A 12,203-nucleotide genomic window follows, 5' to 3' on the forward strand; every position below is an offset into this window, starting at 1 on the left:
ATAAAGATTTAGTCTTTTCTAATTAATTGTCATGAACTCACATAAGCTTAAGTGTTTAAGACTTTGTACATTAGGAGTGAAAATGTTTCCATATTTATCTGTTTTGCACATTCAGTCATAAAAATCAACATTTGAAGACATCGAAGCCAACAGATTATGTGAAACCTTCACAGTTGGCCCATTTTTCAGAGGAAAGCAATATTTAATCAACTCACTGCCCCTTTAGATTGATTTATTCAGAGTTTATTACCCATTGATTGTGTTCTAATAGGAATAAAGTAATGGAAAATGCAAAAAGATGAATGAAACCTTGAGGATTTGTTGATTGTCTGTGTTTTGCTTGTTTCTGCCGCTGCTGTGTGTCTCTTCATATCGCGTTCGTCACCAATCAGTGTAGCGTCTCTGAAATATATCAGTTGTCTTGATGTTCGTGTCTTTGTGATGTCAAAGACTCTTAACTGTGATAAATCCAGCAGTAGACACCTCTTCGCTCATTTCATGCCTTAAAAGGGAAACGTTTCCGGACGCGGTTCGAGTCGTTTTGTGCCATATTTCACACCTATGCACTGTGAATGTGATTCATTTGCTGCTTTCTCTGTTTGCCGGTTTTGTAACCTGTAATCATGGCTGCCTAAGACACAGTTCAGCCTCTATTTACTGAGACTTGATTCATTTCACACCCATAATGTCAAATTTTGGCTGTTATGACACTTTTTGCCATCATGAGGCAGTATATTCCAAACCTACCAGTCACCGAGGGCATCAAAAACTTGTTGAACTGTTGTGTCTTGTTAAATGTTGCATATTTCTGTCCTATTTGATCAAACCCTGAAAATTCCTCCAAATATATAAATAAAATATAATTTATGGCGTGTTTGAACATTTTGTTTCCGATTAAAAGGGCACATTTGCTGTGGATCTCCATTAACCAGTGGAATACATTGTAAGGTTAAACTTCTAGCTACAAAGTAGTTTCAATGTTTTTGAATGAGTAAAACATATTATGAGCCTGTGTTAGTTTTATTTTACTAGTTTTAGTCAAAGGTTGGAGTTGGACATTAATGAGCTAGAGGACCAAAGAAGTCTGGTCCATAGTGGGCAGTAAAGGTTCTGCTTCTGATCTGGGTTACAGACACTAATGTGTACTTTAAGGGATCTTTTGAGTCCATGCCTCAAATATCTAGGGCTGTTTTTAATGCAACCTATAGAAAATGAGCTCCGCAATGCTATGCCTGATCCATGTAAAAACTCTGACTATTTAACTTAAAATGTAAAGTCTCTAGAAGTTCTTTTATTCTGAAAAGTTATCTGCAGAGGATCATATAGAAAATTTTAATAAATAGTCTACAGAAATATGGGACCAGAATCTAAGACGTTTAAGGAAACAATGATGGCAGCGCCTCACAAAATTAGCACGCTTTGCTTGACCCATGTAAGTATTGCACTTGAAATAAAAAATTAGGATCTTTTAATCTGAAAAGTTTCTTCCAGAGGCTTCTGTAAACGGGAACAAATCATCTGCGTAAAGATTGTTTAAGAGTCAGAATGGGACGGATCCTGGAGGCCTCACTCTGCAATGCAACACACCTGAGTTCAAGCCTTTTGGTATCAGGACCTTTGAGATGTCTTCCACCTCTCATTTCACCCCATTTCCTGTCAGTCCACTTTAAAAATAAAAGACATTAGTGCTGACAAAAATAACAAAGTTGTCCCTAAAGGAATTTTAATCATTCAACTACTTTCAATGTGAAAAAATGGCATAAATATTTGAATGAAAGCACATTGCATTTAAACTTCAGCTTTATTTACACAGTATACTTTGGATATAAAAAAAATGCATCAAAATCATTACATCACAGTTTCATTCATGACATCAGCAGAAACAGACAAAGAGTTATTTAGCATTTGGAATCGAGCATTGGTTCAGAAGAGACCTTTTCATTGTCATCTTCATACTCTGGAGCTTCCTCTGGTGGTGAAAGGACTCCCCAAGCCTTCACTTTGAACACATCCATACTCTCAGGAAGGATCCCCTTGTTGAACAACAAGGCGGTGACATATGAAATCGTAACAATTGTGACCAGAGACATCAGCATGCAGATGGTCTTAAAAGGCCAGCGCTGTATATAAACGCCATCCTCAAACGTCCCATCTGGGAAGCGAAGAATTGCAGGCAAACTGAAGACAGGTTCCCCGCATAGAACCCTCATAACAAAGGCTATAATGTAGCCAGCCGTTGCACCATAACTGTTAGAAACCTTGATGAAGAGGACGCAGATGAGCTGGGGGAGCATTATGGTGTAGGTCAAGTCGGAACTCAGGATCCAAAAGGCCAGAACTCTGCTGTCCACATAGGTGAGGGACGTTCCTCCAATTCCAACAACCAGGATGGTGATGCGGATCACCCACTGCAGCTCCCTATCCGAAACCTAAGTATGAAAGCAAACTGTGATTGATTATCTGGGTTACGCTTTAGTACTCCCATTAGTACGTCCTCTCTTTCTACCTGATTTCTGATCATCTTGTAGATGTTGGTGGTAAAGATGGAGGTTGCAGCCAGCAGACAGGAGTCCGTGGAGGACATGGCAGCACCAGCAATGGCTCCCATTCCCACCACGAACACAGCCGTAGGGGTCAGATGTAGAAGGACGATGGGCAACACCATAGCTGACTCTCCTCGCTCGTATGGAGACGGCGATCCATACGACGTCATGTTCCAGTCTAACAGGAGACCAGCCTTTATCAGGGTTCTTACAGAAATCAAAGCAGGGAGTTCTAACCACTGATTTTGGTTTACCTGTTGAAGCTGCGACGGCACCAATCAGCACAGGTGGAATCCCCAAAATGAGCACCACTCCTGCCGCTATGAAGCACATCATCCTGGCTGTGAAGGTAGAGGTGGACGAAAGGGTTCTTTGGTGGAAGTCTTGGAAAGCCAAATTTCCAACGCTCTGGAGATAGAGGATAGAAATTCAGAACATTTATGTTAACATGACTATTGATGGAGTGAATTTTGTTCCAATTTTGTTACAAAAAGCACAAATTCTGTAAATAGAAATGTGAGTATTTTCACTGTTTTCTCAGATTTTATTTGAAATTTTTTTTCATATTTTCTCTTTTTTTTGACCATTTTTTTCTTTTAGATCGAGTTTTAGAAATTGATTTTTTGTGTGTTTTATAGATCCCTTCGAAGCCCAATAGAAACGCTTGCTCTTGACCAATAAAAATGCTGTTTCTAACGTCCATGCAGACCAATAGAAATTCATCTTCACTTCAGAGGAAGGATAACCCCCAGAAGTGAAGACAATATAATCTGTTAAAAAGCAATAAAAAAAAAAAATCTAATTGATAAACACAATCAGAAAAACAACAATTTGGAAAAAAGAAATTGAAAATGAAACAAATCTGAGAAAACAGCATAGGTCTTCTCAAAACCTTTTTTTTTGTTAAAACATTTTTTTTCTATAGCGCCAAATCACACCACATGACATCTCAAGAGACATTAAATCAATCCATACACATTGGTTAAAGGTTTCTATCTAAAAGCCCAGTGCATGCTTAACATACGAAAAATCTGGCAAAAACACAGGCATACGTTGGATAAGTTATGAACACGCTAAAACACGCTGTCACGTCAACATACATATGCCAGCATATATGGGCCATAAGTTACAAGTAAGTTATCTGATTGTTGGCAAATGTTAAATGTAAGTTACTCATAAGTCGTAGCGTCCAGCTTATCCAAAACCTATGAGTAACATATGCGTAACTTATCAAGAACTTATCTCCAATGCATATCAATTTGTCTGACGTGTTCTAGACGACTGCTGAACGTGTTTCTAACTTACAGCTACTGTATAATTGCGTATTGGCATCATTGTGGTATGAAAGGCCTAGCCTGGGTGCCATTCCGAACTTAGTCCCGCCCACAAGGTTTGAGGTCGGGAAGTTCGGTCTGGCATTGCTCCATAGTAGCGCGAGTATGATCGCCCACCCTCTGGCGATCCAATCAAATTTTCAGGGCGGGCTTTATACGATGATGGACAGATGATCAACAGTAACATAATCAACCATTTGACCAAAGCGCGCTTGGGTGACAACAACAATGGCTGCTGCCGGAGAGTTGAGGTGAGTAGATTCTGCTATTAGGTCTGTTCTAGAAGATATCGACAGCAAATTAATTTTAAAAGAGGAACAGAGAAACGCGATCAAGTCTCATCTTCTTATTCTAGGCGTGCAACTGCACGCTTTGATTTTTGTTGACAACAACTATGCCTCGCTTAACATACGTCACGCACTCCGTTGCTGTTATTGGTTGTAGGTCTATCCAATTGAGTGCAGAGGCATTTTTTTTCCTGGTTCGTTCAAAACACGCCCCATAATCACAGCTCTATGGAGCAGTATCAGACTCATATTCTGACTAGAATTGAGTAAGACTACGTCAGGCTATGAAAGGCCATTCACAAGGGGAAACTCTGTTCTCCTCCAGACTTCATCCCCATCATAGGGTGAGTGAGAAGGTGAGTGTGATGGATCTTCCATGAGTTCACGGCCACGACCAACAAACTTCCTAGCAGACATGATGCTGAATCTGCTGCAACTGTCTTTATCTTTTTTCTTTTTTTTTTTTTTTGGGGCGGGCGGTAAACATCAGCTAGGTTAATACCCAGATCAAAGACATTTTTTTATGCAGACCGGGCGTCTCCGGGCGCATCGCCGCTACCCTCAGGAGCAGCGATGTGCCTGAGGGGAGCATCTTTAACTGATGCTTCGTAATGCCCATGGACGCTACGCAGCCATGCGTTATGACTCCAGCTGTCGTTGGACATAAGTTCTGGAACTTGTTATGAATACACTATGTAAATGGTAAATGGCATGTACTTATATAGCGCCTTTTTTCAAGTCAGGTAACTTGACCAAAGCACTTTACACTACATTCATTCACCCATTCACGCACACACTGATGGTGGCAAGCTACATTGTAGCCACAGCTGCCCTGGGGCTCACTGACAGAACCGGGGCTGCCGTACACTGGCGCCACCGGGCCCTCTGACCACCATCAGTAGACAATGTAGGTGAAGTGTCTTGCTTAAGGACACAACGACAATGAAAGTCGGAGTCGGGACTTGAACCGTCAATCCTTTGATTTCAGGGCAAACTCCTACATCCAACACCACTGTCGCCCACACTATATATAAGCAAAATTAATAAAATTCATAGAAAGTTCAGCGTATGCCAGCGTTTTCTGAGATTCTGGAACGTTGGGCATACACTGTCTATATCGGCAAGTTGCGACAAGGCCCTAAGGATACCCAGTTGAAAGCATTGATGCATTGACTTACTTTTTACCCATTTTAGATCCGGTTTCGAAACAACACACATGGCCAATCAAAACGGGCTAATTTAAAACCAAATGGACAATGGCCAGGTGGTCATTTAGTGTGTTACCATTGCGAGGAAGTTATCGATCCATCTCCACATGTCGTCCGGGTCCAGTCTTCCAAGCCAGGGTGCCTGATATGTGTGGTTAAAGGCGGTCAGGCTGAGGTCAGAGTAAACGTCGCTGGCCAGAACGAAGGGAGTGCAAAGCCACTAAAATAAGTAGCAAAAGCCAAAGTCAGACAAATGTAAGCTTACACCCATCAGGGCAATACTGATGCATGCTAATTTGTTTACCTCTGCTGTCTTGTTAATGTGCTGAACTCACCAAGCTACAAAAGACCAGTGATAACTGGATGACATCAGTAAAAGCAACTGAATAAAGACCTCCGAGTACTGTGTAGAGGATAGCCACCGCCGCAGAGATCCAAATGCAAAGGCTCAATGGCAGATCGGAAAATACTGAAACAGTAACTCCTGGTGGATAAGAGCAAAAACACATCGATGACATTCAGTTTTGTTTTGTCCTTTAATCAGGTATTTCAACCATTCTTTTTCCCATTTGGAAAGAGGTTTACATTTCATTCCTTTGACGGTGGTGGTGTCTATGATGTATATAATTACATTAAATGGTTGAATTTTGTCCTATTCATTCTGACAGAATAGGTTTGACTGGGATAGATTCACTTTTTTTTAGCTCTGGCCACAAACTTTTGGATTACGATCAGGTCTCCATTGTGAGGTGGGAGATCTAGAGTCAACAAGTCATCTCTATGTCATGTATTTGTTCAGCCCAAAGATTGGACTCACCTGGTTCAGTGGCTGGGCAGAACAAATACATGATATAGAGATGAATTAACGGCTCCACATCTCTCTCCTCTGCCATTTTGTAATCTGTCAGCAGACCAAGGATCATCGTCCATATGGAAGATTTATCTCAAGGATTTCACGACCACAAATGCCGTGTAGAACCTTACCATCGGCCCAATATCTGGAAGTTTGAATAACTTCACTTGAACATCTTGCCCAATTTTCCTCAACCTGACAGTTTAAGAAGAACCCAGGTCTTCAGCCAGTATCACCGTCCACACTGAACTAGTTTTATATTGACACATTTTTTAAGCCATTTTTGCTCCAAATTAGCATTAAGATTGACTGAAGTTGGCAGTTTCCTATTTGAACAAACCAAAACCTTTAAGTTTGTTTGGGAGTCATGCTGAAGCTTTCAGATTCTAGAACTCTGTATCTTCCATGAAATCTTTGAGGAGTCAAAAAAATAAAGCAAAGATGCGAACAAAAAGCTAATTATAATAGTAAAGTTTAAGCACCTTAATTGGAACCTTAAATTGTGGTTATATACACTTAGGTTTTTCACATTAAACCCTCAGGATTTTAGGTCTGGTATGAGACAAGGCGAAAGATAAGGGAGGTCAATGTTCGGAGCTCACTGAGATCCATGGCAAAGACTCAAACTATTGGGATCTCTTGGAAAAACAAGAGTATGTTAAACCGAAAGCCAACAGTAAAAGATAATTTTAAGGCCCTAAAACCGAAACCTTACAAAACAGCGTTCTTGTAAGCCTACTTTGAGATTACGAGGCAGAATTCTGCCTTGGGTCTGTTTTGCTGCTACCCTTTAAGAAATCGATAACCCAACCATACTAGATACAGAAGTGTTCCAACAGGTCAATAATCCCAGATTGTACACTAGAAAAAATCTAAATCTAGATAAGTTGTTTTTTCTTAAAATAAGTGTATTTGTTCTTGGATTTAGTAGGTAAAAGAGAGATTTTGCCAATGGAACAAGACAATTTACACTTACAATAAGAAAACACAATTGCATTGTCTTATTTCAGGTGCATTTTATCAAATTTTCTTATTTTAAGAGCAAAAATACTCATTCCATTGGCAAACTATCTAATTTACCTACTCAAATTAAGCGTAAATACACTTAATTTAAGACATTTCTACTTATTTTTAGATCCTTTTTCCAGTGTAAATGGTTGATGGACTTTACTTTAAAAAAAACATTTAAAAATGCATTGCATTTGTAAAAATAACTGCAATTTATGTAAAAAGAAAGAAAAAAAGACACACTTCAAAAATAAGGCACTTCAATTTTTGCTTTAGTTTCATTATATGTAAATAAAACACTTCAATATTTTAGCCCTTTAGGTGACAATAAGTGCTTAAATTCAGTCTGCCGTCAAACAGGGAAAGCAACAGTAATAGCTGTGAAGTAATAAGAGCTTTTCAATACAAAAAGTAAAGATCCCTTACAATGGGTTCTGACCAAAAGAGCATTTAAGGACAAAATTGCAAACTCGTCTCAGAACCCTAAAGTGGTTAATAGTATTTTAGACACTGGGCCACTCACAAATAGCGAGGTGGGGAAAGTGTCTTGCCCAAGGACGCGCAGATTGAGACAGAGGTTTGGTAAGCACTTACCTCATGATTGCCTCAAATTGGGCATTGGGTCTGTGCCAGAACCCCAACCAAGCTCTAGGATTTGTAGAATTTGCAAACAGTGTTGAAGGAACCCTAGTTATGGCTTTGAAAGGATTAAGTGCCACTGTTGATAAGTCAACTATTGTTGGACATTGTTAAACTAGACCCACTAGAGATTGAGCACATATAAAATGTTCTCAAACTTGTGCACTCAGTCATTGAAATAATTTGGTGTTTCGACTCTTGAAAAAGAAATAGCTTAGGCCAAACGAAAACCCATCAGCCGTATTTGTTTTATTGTCACAAATCTACATTACCCAAAGAAATCAGCGTGACGGGAACCCACATCACTTCGCTGACGAAGGGAACGACAGCAAGAAGCCCCGTCAGGGTTTTCCCGTATTTCTTCTGGAACGGATCCATCATGGTGATGTATTTTTTGTCGCGCATCGGCTTTGCAAAGAACAAACCACCTTTAGAAAAAAGAAAACAAAGACATCAAGTATAAACATTGGTTAACTGCTGTATCCAAGGTTACCGAGGTCCTCATCTCTGGCTCTTATCTTCCTGTAACAACTCTCTCACGGGTTTCCTACCTCTGGAAAGTTACGTGGACAAATACAAAGAAAGCAAGACAATTTATTTGTTTATTTGAGTGGAAAATAGTCAGATATGTTTATTTACGACTGTTGCAACTTACCGATGATGAACGAAAGAGACATTTGTAGAGGTATGAGAGCCCAGACGAGTCCTTTTGTGGGGTCGTAAACTGTCTCTGCAACCCCAATAATGAAAGCACCTCCGACCCATGTGGCTGCAGGAAAACCAAGACCTCCCCTCATTAGTCTTCAGAATTAAGAGGATCTTAAGTGTTCTTAAGGGATTTCTTATTACCTGTCATTGTGAAGACCCCCACAGCGAGAGTTACCCTCCGGTTGGCCAGAAAAGACACCTCCATCTGCCCACTCAGGGAGTTCTTCTCCATCCTCTTTGACTTGAAAGATGCCCAGATGCCGATGGCCATCACCAGCAGATAGAAGGCGACCATTACTATCAGACCTGAAGTGTGCAGAGCCATGCTGGAGGAAAAACGGTCAAAGATCGGCTGGATGACTTCTGGCTGAGAGGAGGGAGGTTCTGAGGGGGAGTTTAACACAACAGTGGAGATCATGCAGCCTTTCCTCTCCCTCTCTTTCTCTCTCTCTTCCTGTATGAGCTCAGATTAAACCGGAGTGGAAAATTACAAAAAGAGAGGAGAGCATGAAAGCGTCTCCGCTGGGAGCACCTCAGAGGAGCTTTTGCAAATATATTCCCTTCTTTCTGATTCCCTTGTTTTTTTTGTTTTTTTTTTTGTAAAGAAAGCAAAACCTCCACCTATACGATAAATAACCTTTTACTTTTATTTCTGAGCAAATGTAAAGACTCAAACCGGAGTTATGTCCTTCACTTTTTTTTTTTCTACACATCCTTTACTGACATATCTCACCCAGTCCTTGGCATTTCTTTATTAGATAGTTGCCTTCATTTTTATCAGCACGGACTCGAAATGTTTCCCTCAGATGATGTTTATGCTACAAAGTTTCTGATGGAGAACAGAGAAAATCCCCCCGGTGGAAAAGTACAGCTGTGCCCAAATGCTTTGGCACTCACACAAACTATGTGGCATTACTTATATTAGTACACTGCTGTCCCCTTGCAGCTGTTTTTGCTTTGTCAATGCACTTACATGTCTCAGGGAGATCAAATGTGGATAATCAGAATGCGTTTTTTTAATAATTCCAGTTTACAGAAATCTCTAATTGTTGTTTTTAGCATTAGTATATTTCCCATTGAATGCCGACCTCACTGAATAATGAACAAAGGATTGATTCGAATACCTCAAATTGTAGCTCTTTACCTTTTTCAAGGTCAACAGGAATAGCTCTGTCCAGGGTAGGAAAAGTACTGACACGTATTTGAATGATGCTAGTCGACTTGGAACTACGGCATTTTGGAAAAGAACTAAAAATACAAAAAAATCCACTAATGTAGTTATGTATTTTGTTAAACTTTATCTGATGAGTTGTGCCTATATATCCTGTCACACAAATGATTGTCAGCAACCAATTGCATTGTAGGAACCTCATGCTAAGTGAATTGGCACTAGGAAGTATCCTGTGATTTATGCCCAGGAAACAGCTGCAGCAAAGTGGAACCTTTAGCAATTATTTATTTCAGCTAAAGCTAGAGTTTAAGTTGTGAAAATGTGTTATAGACTATTAGAGGCCTCTGACTTTGTTAAGCCTGATTGCCAGAAGTATTTGGATTTTATTCAATGCTACAAATACACAAGCTTTAACAAAAACGTCTCCGCTGAGCTCTGCCTTTACCAAAGTGAATTGTAATGGAGGTTCATTTTTAAAACTGCTGCGATTCTTTCAGTAAAACCAAACAGATGCACTTTGTGAATTATGGTATTCAAAATGTATTTTTTACAGTGTGTTCTGGTGTGATGTCATGAAATCGGTGGCAAACAGGTGGAAAACATGTAATATGTCATAAATACTCTGTAGTGCTAAAGGTACAGTACAGACCTAAGGTTTGGACACACCTTCTCACTCAAAAAAATGTAGATTGACACTGAAAGCATCAAAACTATGATTTAACACATGTGGAATTATATACTTAAAAAAAAGTGTAAAACAACTGAATATGTCTTATATTCTAGGTTCTTCAAAGTAGCCACCTTTTGCTTTGATTACTGCTTCACACGCTCTTATATATATATATATATATATATATATATATATATATATATATATATATATATATATATATATATATACATGGCTGTACCTTTGTCATACATATGCTATTTTCTGTATTTATGCTGGTATATGCTTAGGCTGCTGGAGGACATGGGGACCTTTTTCATTCTATCTCTTGGCTTGGAGCTCGTCTGCCTCACTCTGTCTTTCCTGGACAGGGCCACCTGTGGAACTAGTTTAGTCTCGTCTTCCTGTTGAAAGGGAGGTTTTCCTTTCCACTGTCACTACATGCTTGTTCAGTGTGTGACAATAAGTAATCACTGCAAGCTCATCCAGGAGGAGCACTTCTGCCAAGTCAATGATGTGATGAAATTAACTGTTTTTCCTCGATAGAAACTTCTAACCAATCTGACTTTGTCAGATTGAGTGTTGTCAATTGCCTCTATATAAACAAACTGAATATATGCGCAAAGGCATTAAAAAAAAGCAGGATTATGAACATCTAAGAAATTTAAATTCACATGTTTGGAAATAATTGGGGCTGTATGCAACTTGGAAAATTAAACCTCAAAAAACAAAATATGAATAATAGTCTATAGTCGGTTTCCCTCAAACACAAGAGCTAGCTAAGCTAGAAGTTGTTGTTAGCCATCAAAACTGATATGACACCTAACTTATTAACTTAATGCTTATGCATTCCCACTTATTGTTTTTCTGTTTTTCTTTATCAAGTGGGAATGCTTATGCATTCCCACTTATTGTTTTTCTGTTTATATTTATCAAGTGGGAATGCTTATGCATTCCCACTTATTGTTTTTCTGTTTATATTCAAGTGGGAATGCTTATGCATTCCCACTTATTGTTTTTCTGTTTATATTCAAGTGGGAATGCTTAAGCATTCCCACTTATTGTTTTTCTGTTTTTCTTTATTATTATTATTATTATTATTATTATTCCGTACGTTTTTGGTCGTTAAACTACTTCAACAGTTTTCAGCCGACTTAAACAAATTTGGTATCAAAACGTTCAGCTCGTTCAGGAGACCTCTGCTATATCTTTTGGTAAAGATATTTCTTGTAGTTTTCGCGATATTCAGCTTTTTCTGCGATTTTTGGCCCCATTGAAATGCATGTAGAATTCTCAGATTTCAGCAAAATTCAGCAAAAACTTCAACTACTTTGACCTTTAACTTCTTCAGCATACTTTCAGCTAGAAACACCATTCAACTTTTAAAATGTTTCCGTATCTTTCTACTATTACTGTTTAACTCAGCTTTTTGCTAACTTTTACAGTTTTACTTCAGTGAAGCTTCAAACTTTAAAAGAAATTTTAACGATTTTCAGATTTATAATGGAAGTCTATGGACGGAATTCTTCAACTGCCAGAGTGCGTGCTCTAGCTTTTGAGCTGTTCTGGTTTTTCCGAACAAATTCTTCTCACTCCCTCATTTTTCACTCAATTGAAATAAATTATACATCAAAACGTAGGAATTTTTGTCAGGATTCAGGAAATGTAACCCTCATTTGTGTGGCATTTACGGTTTTCAGACAGTTTGGCCCAGACCGTGAAGAAGTCCACACTTCCCCAATAGAAATCCAATGAGAGCTCTCTGAAAATCCGAACTGAAAA

General features: G+C 39.1%; 1 protein-coding gene across 1 annotated transcript; it reads right to left on the minus strand.

Moving 5' to 3' along the window:
- Positions 1–1,765: 1,765 nt before the first annotated feature.
- On the minus strand, positions 1,766–9,057 carry LOC119780763 (high affinity choline transporter 1-like). The gene is made up of 8 exons (XM_038280907.1): positions 8,722–9,057; positions 8,528–8,641; positions 8,145–8,300; positions 5,708–5,856; positions 5,449–5,592; positions 2,798–2,951; positions 2,507–2,721; positions 1,766–2,429 (listed from the first exon to the last, which is right to left on the minus strand). Exons 1-8 carry the CDS (start codon positions 8,996–8,998, stop codon positions 1,899–1,901), a joined length of 1,740 nt encoding a protein of 579 aa, XP_038136835.1. The 5' UTR covers positions 8,999–9,057; the 3' UTR covers positions 1,766–1,898.
- Between the last annotated feature and the right edge of the window lie 3,146 nt (positions 9,058–12,203).

Source organism: Cyprinodon tularosa, unplaced genomic scaffold, assembly GCF_016077235.1.
Source record: "Cyprinodon tularosa strain WSP-4 unplaced genomic scaffold, ASM1607723v1 ctg166, whole genome shotgun sequence".
In the NCBI taxonomy this organism is placed as follows: Eukaryota; Metazoa; Chordata; class Actinopteri; order Cyprinodontiformes; family Cyprinodontidae; genus Cyprinodon; species Cyprinodon tularosa.